This window comes from Poecilia mexicana, unplaced genomic scaffold (genome assembly GCF_051168715.1).
Source record: "Poecilia mexicana isolate PSO_F unplaced genomic scaffold, ASM5116871v1 scaffold_16, whole genome shotgun sequence".
NCBI classification, from domain to species: Eukaryota; Metazoa; Chordata; class Actinopteri; order Cyprinodontiformes; family Poeciliidae; genus Poecilia; species Poecilia mexicana.
The window spans coordinates 24,868,436-24,886,613 of record NW_028263385.1 but is presented as its reverse complement, the minus strand read 5'-3'; the positions used below and the strand labels follow the sequence as shown (position 1 = coordinate 24,886,613).

Genomic DNA, 18,178 nt, shown 5'->3' with positions numbered 1-18,178 from the left:
TGCGATCCAGACGTCTGCGCTAAAACACATATGGACACTGGTAGTTTTGCAATGAATGATTTCCCTGATTTTATAAAGACTTTTCCTGGATATTTAGTGAAGTTGCACCGTTGGCTTGGATCTCTCTAAGAATGTCCATGTTAAACTGACCCAGCAGAGGAAGTGGATGGTCTGTCTGCTGTCACCAGCATGTTTTTGCTGAGCTTTTCTTCTGCAGGTCAGTCAGAGTTTAACCAGAGTTAAATACGGGGAAGTCAGCATGCAAAAAGATTTGAGACACATCGAGGCATAGATGTTCCTTCCAGCAGGACTTAAACATGCAGCCAGAGCTACAGAGGGGGGTGTAGCACATAAAATTAAAAGAAAATCCATTGAGGATGGAATATGATAAAAAAATAAAATAAATAAAAACTTCTATGAATGAATACTTTTGCAAGTCTCTATATTTTTACACTTCTCTCTCAAGTTTTGCAGTGTTATTCCTGAGCCATCATCGACTGAATCCCACGGGAATCCACGGGATCGTGGAATTCCGTGGGATTCCCACAATCTCAAAGGAAAGAATTTGAGAAAATGGAACCAAATACTGGCAGGGGTGGAAAAATGGTTCTACTGTATTGCACAATGACTTAAAACTGAAGAAGGCAAGAAAACCCCCTACCCCCAGCGGAACAGTAAATGCGGACACATCAGTTTGGACATGAACTCGTGATGGAGTGAATGGAGGAAATGAAAGCAGGTCTGGAGAAGTGGAGACAAAACGGGCGTGTGGAAAGGAGTCCATGGATGAATCTCAAGCCTCTGTGGGATCTTTGTTGAGACATCATAATGGAGCAGACAACTTGAAGACGAGTCATATCCTGTTCTCTCTGCATCCAACGTTGCTTGAGGGAAAATGAAAATCAATGTTCGTCTTTTATTGCAGTATTAGAAAAAAAGAAGCATTAATCTCCCTTTTAAATCAAGAACGCATCAGAAATGCTTCAACTTTAAATTTACATCAAACTCACTGTCTTAAATGGACAATTTTTCCTTTTTTTTATTGCAGTTGGATACGCAGAACAGAAAGAAAAGGACTCACAAATGATTTACATTGTGCTTTTATTTAAAAAGATGTTCTTTATTGAGGAACAAAGCCTTTTAAGCATGGTTTGTAAAATGTAGAAAAAGGGAAAATAAAATCATTGCCAAATAGCCGGAACGGTTTGGTTTACTTCAGAACGGGATCGAGTCAGAGCCAATGGAGGAAGCTGCGTCCGCTACAGCAGCTCCACTTTTTTTTTTTAGAAATTCATGCAGATTTTGTGAGAGGCAGATTGCCCCACTTTGTCTGAAATAATAATAATAATCATAAAAACATTTCATTTTATACAAAAATAAAACTGTCAGAAGAGAAGCAGATAATTAATCACTTTGATTACAAAACAACGATGGAAAAAAAAAATCACACTGATTACATTCTCTAACACAATTATTCAACAATGCAACCACAGGGCAGCTTCTCGTCCAACCTGGCCAGTATAATTCATAATTATGTAACAGAAGCATGCATAGTAAAGGTATGAAATGGAGACACTAGTGTGCGGAAGCTACAACGACAACCACCACAACATAAATGATGCCAAGGACGAAGGATCCGAGCCCGAGCCCCAGAGCCACGTGGTTCAGCGTCTTGGCGGTCCTGCTGTTCCTCTCTGCAGACATCTGGTCACCGGTGTGGTTGGCTTCACGGGCCTGCAGGCAAAAACAAACAAAAAAAATACAATAAGAAGGAAGTAATGAATAAAATAAAACAGGCACATACAAGATGCAGTACAATCAGAGTTTTGAAAGTAAATCTTATTTCTACGGTATAAAAAGGAAGAATATTAAACTGCTGCTTCATTCAGTCAATGAGTTTAATGGTGCAACAAGAGGAACATCTCATTTCCCCCCACTCCTTTTTTTTTGTAGAGACTATCTTTTACAGACACTGCAAGGGAACCAGACCCACCGCAGCGTTTGCCTGAGCTGCCTGGACAGGAGACACACGCAGGATTAGCCTATCGGGGGGGGAAACTCAATCTTGGTTCATGCTTTTCAGCAAATATCTGATGGATTTGAAACACCAGAAATGCTCAACATCTACGTACTGCAGCTGCTGAAACTACACACAAACCTGGAGAAGTGCAAGAGGGAGGAGGACAAACGTTTACCACCGGAAAAGGTTGATATGTAAACGATGCTAATCAGCAGTTAGCATTCAGTTACCATCAGTCGGCTTAAAACAAACACAACTACAAAACAGTCAACAAACACCGAACCCGCATGTTTTTATTTTCAGGCTCCATGATCTCAAAGGTGTGTAATTAAATAGATGCTCATGTGAAAAAAAAAAAAAAGGTAACAAGTTGTAGCACTTATACTCCTAATGGGAAAAATACAGCAACTTAAATGGTAAGTAAAACCATTACACAGTGTTTACAGTACATGACGGGCATGTGATGTACTGTACGTACTGTAAACATCTGCATCTCTGTCCCTGCACACATCTGTAGGAGAACCCACAGATTTGACTGGTGTGGCAGTTTTAGGCACATTTTTTACAAAATGTTTTTGTCCCAATAGTCTGTTGGTTTTTCTTAAATAAGGAGAGATTCATCTCGTTCCACATAGAACCGAAAAGGAAAAGTTTGTTCCAGTAGTGTGTATAAAATGGAACAAAACAAACAGGGTTTCCCACTGCACAAACACACACACCATGGGCATTGATGTCATTGATTTTATTGATGGATTTGAAATTTTCTTCTTTTCAGGCTAGAGTGAGCTCATCCTGAAATCAATTTCAAAGTTTAAACCGTGTGTGTGTGTGTGTGCGTGAGGGTTTTTTTTCTTATTGAATTTTTAAGTTCAAAACCAACTGTTGTTTTGTCTTTAACAATGATACTGAAACTACAGAGCATTTGTTCTTTCATTGCATGTTCTCTGATGATTTCTGGCAAGATGTTTTTAAACGGTTACAGCCAAGTGTTTCTCATCTGGGAACGTTTTGACTGAAAGATGTTATTCTTGGTCTTGTGGAGACGGTGGTAGGAGTTCGTTCCCCCAGTTGGTCGATTTCCTCTCCGTCCGCCCATGTCGTTGTGTTCTTGCCTGCCGGTGGCGGTCAGATAGCTCGGTAGCTCTAGCTTTCCACCATCAGTGGTGTGGTGCACCACAATGAGAACAAGTAAACATCGCAGACTTTTTGAGTTTTGCTTGTTACCCCAAACAGATCATCAGCTTAAGTTCCCGGCCGACTTTCTCGTGTTGTGCTCCTCGGCGGTCTGCTTATGCATCAGCCTCACTGCAACTTCCTGTCTCCTGCAAGCCTCGTTCCTGGGATGTTTCTGCAACACGCGTCACTCTCCTGCCTCTGCACTCGTCTCACGTGGATTAGCCTGCCTCTGTGTTTGCTCAAGTGCTGTAAATACCGTAAGCCCTCTTCAAATGATCTGCTCAGTCCGAGTCTGCATTCTTCTCCACTGTCTAACAGAGAACGGGGCCTCAGTGGATGAGATTAGACAGCTGCTTAATGTGGGAGGAATTGATTACGTGGAGACTAAATAAAACAGAACAAAACACAAAAGTTTGGCAAGGTCGTCTGTCTTGCAAAGTGTCTTTGTAAACTTGTGTGTTTCTAACTGGAAAAAAGAAAAGAAAAATCAAGACTCAAAAGTCACCATCTATACAAGTAAAAACATTCTGGCATTTCAACTTCAGTAATTCACTGCAAAAACAGAGAATCATACCAAGTAATTTTAGTTTTTAGTGCAATATGAAATATCACATCACTTTTAACAGGAAAAATGTCTTGTTATAAGTGAAATAATCTGCCAATTGAACTACTACTTTTTTTTATCAATACTAAGGAATTGTTTATTTAAATCAAATTCTTTTATCTTAATGAAAAGTTACCTGTAATTTAGTATTATCTTATTTCAAGTGTGCTAGGATATTTGCACTGGAAACTAAACAAAGAATATCTGGTAAGACTTTCTTGTTTTTGCAGTGCACTCACTCCGATCTCATCGTAAAGCAACATGAAGTCAATCGCAACAACAAGCTGCACTGCTACAACGTGAGAGTAAATGAGCCCAAGCATAAAGAAGAAAAAAAAAAAACCCTCAAAAACCCACAAAAGTGTGAATCTCCCCTGTGATTCATGTAAAAATGCATGTAGGTTGATCAAAGAAAGATTGAATCCAGGAAGCAACGCCGCGTTTACAGTAAACGTGGCCCGAGCCGTTCAGAGTTACGCCCCTCTACAGCCACCATAAGGGCTGCTTGATTATAGCATAATTATAAGTAAGCAAATAATTGATTATAATTATAGATTTCATTTCTCCTAGCTGATATCTAAAGACATGACAAAGTTCAACCTTTGGCTCGGGGTGGGAGATTCAGCGCCCCTGCTTAGATATGAAAAGTACATATTAAGGTTTACGTGCAGTTGCGTAAATCTATTTATTTTTCGACAAATCGTCAAAAAATGTTAAGATATAAAACAACCTGAAAAAATACAAAATACACTTCTTAGAGGAGGGAGAGCTATCCAAGTGTGAGAAAGTCATCCCCCCTTTTGTAAAAAAATATAGGTAAATAACCAAAGTTTTTGATTATGTGAGTTTAATTTCAGAAGCAACATCCAAACATTCAATCCTGATCACTACCAGAGTCATGAAGGCACCTAAAAGAGTTAAAAAAAAAAAAAAAAAAGTAACAGATCACGGCCCAATCTACAGAAACTAAAGAACTAAGAAACAAACTCACTGATATGAATCCAGATTTATACAGCTTTGAAGCACTTGTGATTACAATTGCCCAAATTTCCCCATAGCAACGTCAGGGACTCATTACTAGTCATCGCAGCTGCTAAACATCACAATCACTATGTTCACTTTTCTCCCATAGGTCCAGGTTGGTTTGGACAGATTTCAGTCTCTGTAAATAAACTCCTTTTTTTTGTATTTACTCTGGTTATCTTTGATATGATGTGAAACAGTTAAAAAAGAAAGAGAAAAAAGAAAGAAAGAAAAAACAACAACCCAGAAGTAATCTGCCAGGGAGTGGGGGATGTGGGTGTGGGGGAGTGAGGGAGTTTTTCCACAGAACCCTATTCGATACATTCTTTAGCCTGAGACTGTTTTCTTGAAGTTAACACACCATAGCCAACATGAATGCCATTTAGCTTCATGGTGAATGTCTTTCTAAGAATACCCCGCTTAAAGCTGCCAAAGTAAACCAACGCCTTGCTGCCCTTGAATTTGGAGGAATGTTATCAGATGATGAGGATACACCCACAGAGCTATTCACCCAACTCTAACCCACTCCCACAGTCTGCCAGAACCATGCTGAACGGATGTGGTGGTAAAATCAAAAACACTCCCTCAGTCGTTGGGTCCAATTGCAACTCCATTATAAAAATTGAGTTTTAAACGCTTCCACGATAATGCTGCTCCTGCCATTGTTCTCTCGGTCTGGAGAGACCGGTCTGACTGGAAGGCCCATTACCAGAGATGTAAACAAATGAAAGACGACCGAGTGCTCAAAGAAAATCAGATTTCACAAGTGGCTCAGCCGTGCGGGTCAAGGCGAGGGAAGGTCGACTCATCCATATCTTTCCAAAGTGCCTCACTGCATTCAAGCTCCTTGTTAAAAAAAAAAAAAAAAAAAAAAACTAAGAGGGTTGGAAAAAAATGTGTAAGGCAGAAAGATATAAGCTTCGATCGTCCTGTTCTCAGAAGAAAACACAGTGACCTCACAGTCAGACGGCTACATTCGATGGGATTTTGTTTCTCAATTTCGCCAACGCCGACACAAACTTGACAATTTCATGACGCCTTTCACCCATGATAACTCTGGCCAAGTAAAGTCTTCCCTTCTAACCACAGATTAACCTCAACCACAGACTGGAACACCTTGGTTCATGGCATTCTAAAAGCAGAGGAATCGATAAAGCTTTTTTCTAATTTTGACCATTATTTGGAATTTCCAAGAGTCTCCTTTAACCGTAATACATATAGGGAACATTATTTTTCCCACTTACTAACAAATTAGCTTCAATGGGTTGTATCGGTAAGTAAGTCCTGACACAACTCACTGAATAAAAAAAAAAAAAAAACCCACTGAAAAAAAGAACAGCCCACAAAAACAGAGTTCTCGCCAACATATTTCACAGTAGGAACGGCGTGTGTAGCGTTTCCACTTTTGGTAAGAACATTTAGTTATGGTCTTATTTGAACAAGTCTTTTTCCAAGCATCTATTGTTCCCTACATGTAAACAGAACTTTCCAGTGTCTTCCTTTTTTTTTTTTAAAGCCTTCCCCAAAACGGCTCATATTTATCCTATCGACCTGAGGTGTGGCAGCCACGTTTTGGTAGGTTTGCTCTTGTGCCACACTGTTTCCAGGTTGAAATGATGGCCTGAACAGTGTGGTCGAACCCCGTTGTAAAGTTTTAAAGTTCCTGCCTGAAACGTCTGCTGGGATTCTGGGTTTTTATTGATAGGAGTGCATTTTCTAGGTTTGTAAAATCCTTTGAAAATCACTTTATCTCACTTTGACAATAATGCACTACTTTTTGTTGGCCATGTCGCATGATATCCCAACATGGAGGTTTTATTGCAGTATGACAAAGAAGAGAGGAAAGAAATGCTTTAATAACATGAAAAACATGACGACAAACCTTCGCTCGTCAACTTTAATCTCAGGTTTTCATTATAAAGGCTCACAGATGCTTACCATCAGGAAGCAAGGTCTACAGCTTATCTAAATTCATATTGGCGGTAAAAGAAAATTGCTTCATCACTCTCCCATAAGTTCAGCATTGTATGAAAAACTAGTAGAGGTTAGCTGTTATGAAGGGAAGGGGGAAGAGAACTGAAAGGTGCCACACGTAGTCAAGATTGTAGAGAAAAGTTCCCATTGTGTGCTTTGGTCATTTATTCGTAACGCCCTGGACTGCTGAAAGAGAAAAGCAGACTTGTTCAAACATGTACAGTAACCAAGTTTGTTTATTCACAAACACAATCAAATACTGAAAGAGAGAATAAACGGTTCATCAAAAAAAAAAAAAACAGATGAACTGGTTATTCGAGCCTCAATATACCAGACTGCAAAACTCAATCTTTAAACCTGCATTCTGTAAAAAAAATAAATAAATAAAAAAGAAAAAAAGCGAAACGCTCATGATGAAGAAACATACTGCAAATGTTGAAATTCTTGAACACTTGTTGAAAGTAAGTTTAAGGAGGGCTGCACTTCCCAAACGTTTGTTATCAAGAATGAAACTATGGGTCACACATTGGGACTGACAAGAGGAAATGATCCCATGCTGGAGTTTCTCGCCTGGTGAAATACACCCCACGCTCTCGCACGCAATATCCACTGGCCCGAAACGGTTTGATGCTCAGCTCCCGTCAGTGATAAAAGGCTGAGTTGAGGAGGAAGAAAGCAACCCTTTCACGGCGCAAACACAAAGGCGGAGAGCGGCGTGCAGTGAGCTCAGATTCCCAACAAAATGCCGCTTGTCTTGACGTTCCACCCAAACTGCGATGACCCAAATCTGAGATCAGACTTGTCCAAAACAACAGCAAAAAAAAAAAAGTTAATTTGAACTTCCTTTGCAGCAGATTTTGTCCACCTCCAAAATTTCTGACATTTTTTTTCCCTTTTTTGGTGGAAAACAACTTTATTGTCTTTGCAGGAAAGTGAGGAAAAAACAGGAGCCAACTTGAGTGAAAACCACGCAGGACTTTTTTCCCCCGTTCGCTGTGGGTTCAGTGGAAATAAGAGGTTTGTTTTGCAGCATCTCGCTGCCGTCTCCGTCCGCTGCTATCTCGGCTCTCTGACACGAGTCCTAATAAGGAAAAAGCCTAATGGTCGAATCCCACACCACGTTATGTTTACTGCGTCTTCACAAATGAATGTAAACAGATCATAAATGATTAACTCTTAGCCGACAAATAGCTCTTCATGTGATGAACTTTCTGCACTGGTGGTTCCTCCATCTCTTTCAGTAACATGGGGCTGTATAATAAACACAACAATCTGAAAAAGTTTAAACCAACTAATGGCAGCTCTAGCTGCAGCTCGGCATCATCGTTGTGCTAAAAGGTGAATCTCTGCTTCAGCCTCAAGTCCATCCTCCCATCAGGCGAACGTGCTACGCTAGTTTCTCCCTCACACACGGCTTTGCATGCATCTACAGCTCAGTTTTGGTCTTTGCTGTTTCTTCAACTTATTTTCCGTCGCCACTAGATGAAGTGCATCAATGAGCAATCAAGACATCTGACGACTTTTTTCTGTTTTTTTTCTGTGATGGTTTTCTTCTTGCTACTCTTTCCCAGGCTAGATTTGTGTAGCATGTTGCAACTAGTCGTCCCGTGTAGAGATTCTCACAAAAGATTGAATGAAATTACACTGAGGTTTGTGGTAGAAATGTGACAAAAATGGAGAAAAGTTCCAAGTGTTTCCAAATAGTTTTGCAAGGCAGTGTATAATTGACAATAAACAACATATTCATCATGCAGAGCCACTGTGAAGCGGCGCTTAGGAGAATGCATAAACCAAAACAGGAAACTCTTCTGTAGAACATGCAGAAGAATTAAGTTTGTTTATCGAACCAAAAGCAGACGCAGTTTGTTCGAAATGCTGTTCATTTCTAACAAACTCCAGTGTTTCCCATTTCAAACAGCATTTCAGAGGCCTCTCTTCCAGCAAAGGAAGATATTTCCTGTCTGGCTGCACTTCTGGTAAGATGATAAGACAGCAGATCCCAGAAGAGTTGCAATAAACATCATTATGCCATTACCAATTACCCCATTACCCAGAGAAAGATCAGATGATGCACTTTGTTTGAGATGCAAAGGACAAATCGTTTGCTGATGGAGTACACTGCACGGCAACAGTGCTTTCTTCTTTTGAGCTGCCTGGATCTCTGGAAATGACAGCCCGTGACGTGAGCTTCATATGCTGCAGAAATGAATTACTTAATTCACAAACATGCAAATAAAGAGGGGAAAAAGAGCAAGAGAAACCACCAGTGAACTCTAAGGTAAGGTAATTTTATTTATATAGCACATTTTCAGCAACAAGACAATTCAAAGTGCTTTACATTAATTAAAAGGAAATACAAACAAAATAACAAACCATAGGAAAGACAAAAAAAGAAAAAGAGCTAAATCCTTTTCTGGGTTAAAAGTAATATGAACTAAGCAGTGATGTTCCTGTTAAGTATTTCTGGATTCTAAGTCCGTAGTTATTCTAATTCTAATTCTGATTCCATTCCTGGGCTGTATAATATTGATCTAAATAGGGCGTACTCCACAATTTCTAATATTACTAATAAACTAAAATAATCCTTTTCTGGATTAAATAGGGAGTACTCCACAGTTTCTAACAAACTAAAACAAAAACGAGGAAAGGACACATTAGGGCAAATGGCAACATTCAGACAAAACAATGGGCAAAACAGAGACATGAGGGAAGGCGGTGATGTCACAGGGCCATGAAACCAGGTGGCTGAGGCTCCTGGCAAATCCAATAGAGATGTTTATCAAGGAATGTCCTTGGGAGCGCTCAGCTCCACAGCTCCATGGATACAGCAGGGGAAAAGAGTGTTGTCTTTACATATCTTCAATAAGATTGGAAATATGCAGCCCTTCCAAGGCCACATGGGGGAAGCCAATTCAGAAACAGAATGTCTTAGGTCGGGAAGATGATAAATTTCAATCTTCCCTAAAGTCTCTCCGATATATCTCAGTTCCCAATTATCCAAATTAATTTGGTCGTTCCACTGAACTGAAACTTCTTCTGCAAGATCCATTCCATCCCGTTAGTGAGTTTTAGAGTCCACACCTACAGTCCGAGTGTTCGCTAGTTCGGCCAAGTCCGTCACAAATTTGTCGATAAGCCAGGAATCCACAAGCTCCAAACAGCAGAAATGCTGGGAGCAGAGGAAAAAAGCATCCGCAATCAATAGCCTTGTGTGATGTCAGCAGAGGTAGGAGCTCGCTTGGGAGATAAGACTTTATCTTGTTATGCAACAATTTACAGTTAAATGGATCAAAACCAAGCATGCCATTTTGATTTAAATGTTATCTACATCTAAAGTGATTTAAAACTGATTTCACAGTGAAATGTGACCAGTAATTTTATTTTATTTTTTCTTGTAGCAAAACTCCAATATTTCCAAAGGTTTTCTGAAACGTAAGCTCAACTGACTTCTAAAGTCGATACAAAGATTTTCTTTTTTACTGTACGTTTTTTAGGACAGCATAAAAACTTGAGGATGTTATAAAGTCCAGTTATAAAGCAGGTCACCCGAGTCAAAACTGTTTAAGCTAAAGCTTCTGGTCTTTGTCTAAAGGCAACCATGGGAACAGGAAGTGTGTTATTTCAAAAGGATTGATCAATTCTCTTTCTTTGCCTTGCAAGAAAGCAGAACTGGTGTCTCTATGTCGAAATTATTTGCTCCCTTAGTAATGTTCTTTAACCTTGCTGGTTAAAGAACATTATCGTGGAGTAATGTGATCACATCAACACAACTCTATTCATTGGTGGTTAAAAGTTTAATCTGAGTGATATGTACTACTAAGTTCAGATTAACCTTTTTTTGTGTTTTCAACCTGGAGCGGGATGGGCGATGTTACCTTTTTTGTCTGCTTCGGGACAGTAAACAAACAAAAAATCCCTCATCTATGGAGGATGAAAAAACAAACCTTAAAGGTCGAGAGTCTCTGCGTATCTTTAGCAAATTCTTTCCCGAAAAGGAAGAATTCAAATTGAGAAGTGACTTAACGATTGGTCTAAACATCTTGGGGGCTTGCTCTCAACGCATCTCTGCAAACATCCGACTCCGACGAACGAGATGTTGACTGAATACAGTGACACAACTTGTAGACTTATGTTGGATTTTGCTTTATTCCTTGTTTTTCTTCCCCCAAAAGAAAACATCACTCCATTATCACCAAATACACACAAGAGAGCAAGAATCACACAACATGATGGTGAAAAGTTAGAACTGTTCCAGTTATGTTGTTTGACAGCCTTCCTAGTCAGTAAAGCGTTACTGTGGTTAAGTTTGGTTGAGAGCTGACTGTTGTTATAGGTTTAGTCATTGCTGTTGTGTCAGTGTGGGTGATAGGTGAGTGAGTATTGACTTAACAATAAAGAAACAGTACAAAATATGTATAAAAGTTTGCTAATGGTTCATGTAGGGTTTTATCTTAATATTTATGCGTCGCTTGGAATTGTTTAATATACTAGTTGCTAGTAATAACCCAGTCATGTTAAGCTAGTTAGTGTTGCTACAAGCTATTCTCATGTGTGCCGTTATTGATTTGTCAATCAATTACTGAATCAGATATACTTTTTATGTTTAAACATGTTGAGAGTAGTATACACAAGAATGATTGACTGCAACAATTGATGCAGTCAATTGACGATTGATGCATTCCTGCAGATGGCAGTAGGAGCACGAGGAAAAGGCAAGGGAGGTTATCTGTCTCATATTAAATCGTCACAAAATGGTGAGAATTTTAACAAATATGGAGAAGCCATATTTTTTCATAAGTTACATATGTGCAGATATTTTCAGAGTCCATTTTTAACACGAGTGTCTCCAGTTAAAACAAGTCAAAATATTACTTATCACAATGTTTTGGTGTCCGAGTTAATGTTTATCTTTAGGTTAATGATTCATTAAATACCGCTGATAGAGAAGCCACCGAGGGGCAATGACTGCCTCAGGTCACAGTACCCAGCAGAGCGCCTCGGATACTCCCAACGACCTGCAGGCATTTTAAACCACTGGGACAATTTGTACATTAAAGCCACTTAAATGTCCAGGGCGGGAGGAGCGTCCTGCACTATGTTGCAGTGTGGGGCTCCAAGCCTCGACATAAATTTTTGCTGGTGCTATATGTGGACAAAATAGCTTCCAGCATCTGCTGCTGCTGCTGAGGGAACGGCCCCGCAGTCTGTCAACAGCACAGCTCCTGCCACGCATGACTGACGCACATGGGGGCCAGCTGGCTGCAGCAGGGCAAGTACAGTAAACTAAACAAAGCTGAAGCACATTTCAACTCGCAGTTTTGTCATACCCTCAACTTTCTCGAAACCTTCATGAGATGCAAGAGACGTACATAGATTTGAATGTATTTAAAACTCATCTAACGGAGAAGTCAGTTAATTTAACAATGGAGTACTCCACACATGTTCTGTGCCTTCTGCCTTCAGGGCACTTCCCCACTCCTTTTCCAGCAAATGCCTCTTCTCCAAAACAGGACTTGTTGAATTAACAACATAATGTGGTAAAAAAAAACCCCCCAAAAAACAAAAAACAAACACAAGGTACATGGTTTTCGAAAATGTCTTTAAAAAGTTTGTCGTGTCTTTATTCTGACACCCTTATAGTAAAACCCCACACTTTAAGATATCACTTGTATTGCAAATTGAGTGATTTAATCTCAGAACGTCTTTATGTTTTGGTTTCTATTTAATTAACTTAAGTTAGCAGTTAAAACGAAAATCGATTTTGTTGTAGTGGAGTTAAAAGCCACATCCAAAACAACATTCTTTACACTCATCTTCTACCTGACTATGCTTGGTAATATTTACACTCAAAAGGTGTCTAATGTGAACTAAACTGAATAAAATCATCTAGACCTGTTAGAGCAGGCAGCGTTTTTTGTCGTTGAAGGCAAAAGTGGAATTGAAAGTAAGACCCTACAAGACAAAATGAATCCTCCTCCTAATCCGGCTTTTGTTGCCATAATGTGGTTGAACAAGTGCAGGAGCATCAGCTTGCACGAACAGGCCTGCACTAACATGCAGCCAGGGGCCAGCCTGGCGTTTCATCTCTTCCTGGGGTGAAGCAGTCAGATATACGTTCACCGGAGGTGCAGAGATCAAACGATTACCAGTGAAAAAACTCACCGAGATGGAGTAGATGAGGGCGGCGATTCCAAGCGGCAGGCAGCAGCAGAGCATGGTGAAGATGGAGTAGCCCATGTAGTCGTTGACGGGGTTGGTCAGAGGGCCCTGGGTGACATACATGGTGGGCTGCATGATGACGGGGGCCGGCTGCCCCGGGTACTGCTGGCCCGGTGAATACACCTGCTGGTTGTACATGGCGCCTTGCTGCGGGGGGCATCCATAACCCTAAACGCAGCAAGAATAAAATGCAATTGAATCATATTTCTGGATTGCGACGGAGAGAGGGGGGACATTTCTTCATTGCTATGTTTCAGGGAACTACCAGTGTTGGTAGGACTGTGTTACCACACAGGGTAACGCAGTCCGGAGCGGGGCGTGGAAGACAACAGGTGCATCTTGCACTTTAGTGTAAACTAACAAAAAACAAGTGGCTTGTGTGCATGAGAACAAGTGGAAGCTACAGTTTGTGGTAAAAAGACGAAGTCCGATAAGGCGGACGGCTGGCTTTATGTTTCATAGCTGGTGCTAAATGAAACTGTTCTTTTATACATTTAGAACATGTTGAGTAAATTTGACTATCTGGTTTTTGAAGTATAGAACAGTTTTATACCACACCAACCAGAGTTTCTTCAAACCAAGTGTCTGATCAATTAACAAAAAAATAAAAAAATAAAAAAAATGCTTTTCAACTTCAGGACTGCCTAACAGACAAAAATCAGAAGCACAATAAGCTGGGTGGGGTGTGTTGGATGTGTGTGTGTGTTCATTTGGTTGTGTACAGAACGGGAGAGAGGAAGAGGAAACGTGGTTACAAACAGTGCACTTAAGCAGGTCAGGGCCACTTATTGGCGTTGAGTGCGTGCATCATCATTTGTTGGAATCCTTTTTTTCTTGTTTGTTTTAATCTTTTATTTAGTTTGCTAATTGGACTTACGTAAAATATGCAAAATTAGGACGCACAGTAGAACCCAAAGGAAGCTCTGATACAAGACATCATCGAAAATCTGTTAGGTCAGTTTCTTTCCTCCCTATGAGTAAGTTGGGAGTAATATTTTACAGTCAAAAATGCAGAAGCAAACATGACTGAAAAAGGTGAAAGTTGCGGTGGTTTTACCTAACTGGAATATTCCAATACCTCAAACACTTAAAGAGGAGTTGCTGAAGGTCGGAAAATATGAAATTCCTCATTTGAAAGTGAGAAAAAGAAAATGTAAAGCCTGTATCTTTCCTTTAAGGAACATAGCAGAGTTGAGACTTACGTTTCCATGCAAACTACAAAATATCTTATTCAGAAAAAACCGAAGCTGTTGGGCCATAATACAGATTATTTTATACATATGGGCGTTAACTCTTCATATCAACTCTACAGCAAGTCGGATGATGATTTGTGCTCGTTTTGAAACTAAAGGACTTTGAATTGGCCGGTTAGTTTGCCTCTTTGAAATTCTGTCTTTTGCCATTTCAGTTGTAACTACTTTGCATATAAAAAGGGGGTACTTCCCACTTTGCAAACTTGTGACTCAGTGTTATTTCTGTACATTACTCGCGGTACCGCCTACAAAGAAAAACTAACCTATAACACAATAGCGTAGGTACATGGGAATAAACGGAAGTATGCAAATGGCAGAGACTGAATACAAAAGTAGAGCTGCATATCGGCAATTGGATAAACTGACTTGGAGACACCTGGACATCGTATTGACTATTTCAGTTGACCAAAAACTCCTCCGTATTACGTGCTGCCAAAAGTTTCAAAATGGTATTTAAGTATTTTTCCTTAACAGTCAAAACATAAAACATTGCAGTTTGTCTGTACAGAGTCTGTGCATGTTTGGATAACTGGATCAGAAACCAGTAATTAAACCCAAAATCTAAGTTTTACTTGATTTTTAGTTTAAATTTTAAACTAAAAATCAATGAATCATTGTCAGAACGGATAAAAACTTCAATCTGATTAGATTACCTTTGCAGGCTTAAAAGATATTTTTTGTGTTAATAATCTGAAAGTGCCAATTTCTTTAACTATAGGAAGATCCAGATTTAAAAAAAAATGTAGGGTGTTATGGAGGAGAGAAAACATCCAAGCGCCGCAAAGGCCTATTGAAATTGTGCTGTTTATTATTATTTATTTCATCACTTTGCCATCCACTGAGCAGGCAGATGGTTCAAACCTTTGCCTTGGAACAACAAAGTTCTGCGTCATTCTGTGTCGAGTTTGCTATATCTTCTCCGTCCACGCGTGGGTGGGTTCGATCCTCCCTTAGTCCAAAAAACAGGACTGCTAAATTATTTGGTCCCGTTTCCAAATTGCTCTTGCGTATGTGCATGGTTGTTTATTTGTCCAGCTGGGCGAGGCACCAAACTAAATGATGAGCGAGTAACTGAACATTGCACACACACAATGTGTTCAATCCTTCCTGTTTTACCTACAAAAAGGAAGGATCTTAAAAAAAAATAAAAAAAATAAATATATATATATATATATATATATATATATATATATATATATACACACTGCTCAAAAAAATAAAGGGAACACTCAAATAACACATCCTAGATCTGAATGAATGAAATATTCTCATTGAATACTTTGTTCTGTACAAAGTTGAATGTGCTGACAACAAAATCACACAAAAATCCTCAATGGAAATCAAATTTATTAACCAATGGAGGCCTGGATTTGGAGCCACACACAAAATTAAAGTGAAATGTTCCCTTTATTTTTTTTAGCATATATATATATATATATATATATATATATATATATATATATATATATATATATATATGAAGGTAGCAACTTCTCTTTGCTACCTTCATCACTGGATGAGAACAAGCAGAACGCATGCTCATAACTTCTTTATGCTTTATCATATAAGGTTTCATTAATGTCATATTTGGCTTGTAGTATTGTCTTCTGTGAGTAAGAAAAACCTCTGGAGACGGAACACCTGAAACTTATTTAATTCATTGATGTCTATCACAGCAAAGCGTCATCATTCACAGCCACGCCTTGCTACCGTTTACCCACAGTGAAAGATGAGATGAAAACGGTCAACTTTCAGGTGAACTGAAACCAAAAGTATTTTTCTTTTCTTTGGATAATTAGTCTTAAATAGTTTTTTTTTTCTTAAAATGATAATAAAAAACATAACTAAAGCAAAGATAATTTAAGTTTTATTTTCGTTAAACTTTACAAATTATTGTTTATATATATATATATATATATATATATATATATATATATATATATATATATATACACACACACAAATAAACTACACAAAGCTGTAAAGTTAATAAATACTTTTTTTTTTCTTACCTGCGGGGGGTAAGCCTGGCCCGGCGGAACGGCTCCCGGGTTATCATAGTAAGGTGGAGGTGGGTTCTGAACCATTGAGGACTTCTCATTGTCCCAGCCTGGAGCAGTCGCTGACTTGTTAGAATCCATGGAGTTGCAGAGTTCACCTCTCTGAAATATCACTTTAAAAAAAAAAAAGCAAAGCAAAAAGGAATGTTCTTTTCCCTCCCGAATAGTTTGATAAACACTTCTTCCAAAACTGTCCTCCACACAAAAGGCACCTGGAGTAAATGATCTGACCAGGGGGCTCAAAAATTATAATTACAAGCGGTATCAAGTTTGTTGAATTCAAAACAACACTTCCGGTGCGGCTTTCACAAATAAAATCCTAAACAAAATGTGGTGTAGCGCCCCTACTCTCACTCTGTGGTGCCTAAAATAAAACAATGACCATGATGTTTGTAAGTTAGCCTTCTTCTCAAGCTGTTAAATAACCAACAAATTATATTTAAACTTGAAATAGAGGAACCGGTGAAATCAGGAGTCAAATCCTCCCGCGTGCTGATTTGAAATCAAATTGAAATTGAAAACCTGCTTTTATTTTGAAATTTTTCAGATTACCGCTTTGATTTCGTTATATGAGTGGGTGAGTCTCCCTGATGGTTGCAGGATGGTTTTCACTCGACATGCATCTGAGCATTTATTAAGTGAACTCAAAGGCAAAGATGTGCACCTTTGATGCGTGTTCGTAGGAAACACATTTTCTCCAAACTTAACACTCCTTCCCCAGCCCCAGCTTCAAAGCTTCAAACAGATTCACCCCACCCAGAAAGTGGGCCACCTTTACTGACATTTACATTTAAATTTTCCCGTGAAATTTGTATTTTATGCTCTTGTATTTTTTTGTTTGAAATCCATTCATAATTTAGCCATTGTTTGGGTCCGCTGATATTTGACTCCAGTTATCTCCGGTCTGTTTGTGCAGGGAGCAGCAGGTGGGTGGGGTTAAAGTGGGCCATCTCGCTCCATTCACACGTTTACAGGAAAAACTTGAAATGATCCAGTAATACTAGACAAAACCCTGTTCGGGGAAATTTTGTTCACAACCATTATAATGTTTTATTTAGTGATTTCATTCTAAGGAACTGTTGATGTCTCAATTCATTTATTTTACTTCAGCTTGATTTATTTTATCTTTTTGACTGTATTTAAAAAACAGACTGAAATTGGTTGGTTCTTATGGAAGCCCATTTCCGCCACTCTGTTAAAAAAAATAAATAATAATTATCTCATTATAATGAGATAATTATTTTTTTATTTTTTTTATTATGAGATACTATCTCATAATAATGAGATAGTATCTCATTATTATGAGATAGTATATCATTATAATGAGATAATTATTTTTTATTTTTTTAACAGAGTGGCGGAAATGGGCTTCCATAGGTTCTTCAGGGATTCATCCACATTTCTTTGAAAAGCGGAGCACCTGCTAAATGTGTCCACTAGAGGCAACCAAGAACTCTGTGACCGGCAGATCCTTTATCTCCAAGAGTAAATTTTTCATACTATCTGGAGATCTAATGTACACTCATTCAATAGATTAGAATATGCCTTCAGATGAGGTTCATTTGTCAGATTAAAAGTGCTTTTGGAAAATAACCTTTATTAGACATAGATTTATTTTATTAAGCAAACATTTCTGTTTTCATTGTTATGGTGTAATATTCTAATTTTAAAAGTTGTGTTTTCTTCATTACATTATGTAATGTATGCGTCTTTCCAGCTGGAGCCTGAATTAAATGGGAAATACACTTTATCATATTGATCCAGGTCTTTGACTTACAAACTGATTCAAACCAAGAAAACACAGAATTTGCTGAGAATTTGGTTTATTGTTTTTATTTTTCCATTCATC

The 18,178-nt window shown here is 38.8% G+C and overlaps 2 protein-coding genes across 3 annotated transcripts in view; one reads left to right on the top strand and one right to left on the bottom strand.

Annotated features, from left to right (window-relative positions):
* Positions 1-1,084: 1,084 nt before the first annotated feature.
* Positions 1,085-16,569, bottom strand: LOC106928720 (uncharacterized). Its single transcript, XM_015005172.2, has 3 exons — positions 16,282-16,569; positions 12,960-13,184; positions 1,085-1,734 (listed from the first exon to the last, which is right to left on the bottom strand). The coding sequence occupies exons 1-3, from the start codon at positions 16,408-16,410 to the stop codon at positions 1,576-1,578; spliced, it is 513 nt and encodes a 170-aa protein (XP_014860658.1). The 5' UTR covers positions 16,411-16,569; the 3' UTR covers positions 1,085-1,575.
* The window catches only part of LOC106909919 (uncharacterized), a 47,219-nt gene continuing 37,967 nt past the window's right edge, over positions 8,927-18,178 (top strand). For both annotated transcript variants that reach the window (XM_088014019.1, XM_088014020.1), the window contains exon 1: positions 8,927-9,075. The gene's annotated coding sequence lies outside the window, so the exon portion shown is untranslated. The remainder of the gene's footprint in view (positions 9,076-18,178) is intronic.

Excerpts from the sequence above, each read along its gene's own strand:
- LOC106928720 (XM_015005172.2), bottom strand. The coding sequence starts at position 16,410 with ATGGATTCTAACAAGTCAGCGACTGCTCCAGGCTGGGACAATGAGAAG. Across the intron at positions 13,185-16,281 it reads GCCAGGCTTACCCCCCGCAG|GGTTATGGATGCCCCCCGCA; the intron begins GTAAGAAAAAAA and ends TGCTGCGTTTAG. Across the intron at positions 1,735-12,959 it reads CCCTCATCTACTCCATCTCG|GCCCGTGAAGCCAACCACAC; the intron begins GTGAGTTTTTTC and ends TTTTGCCTGCAG.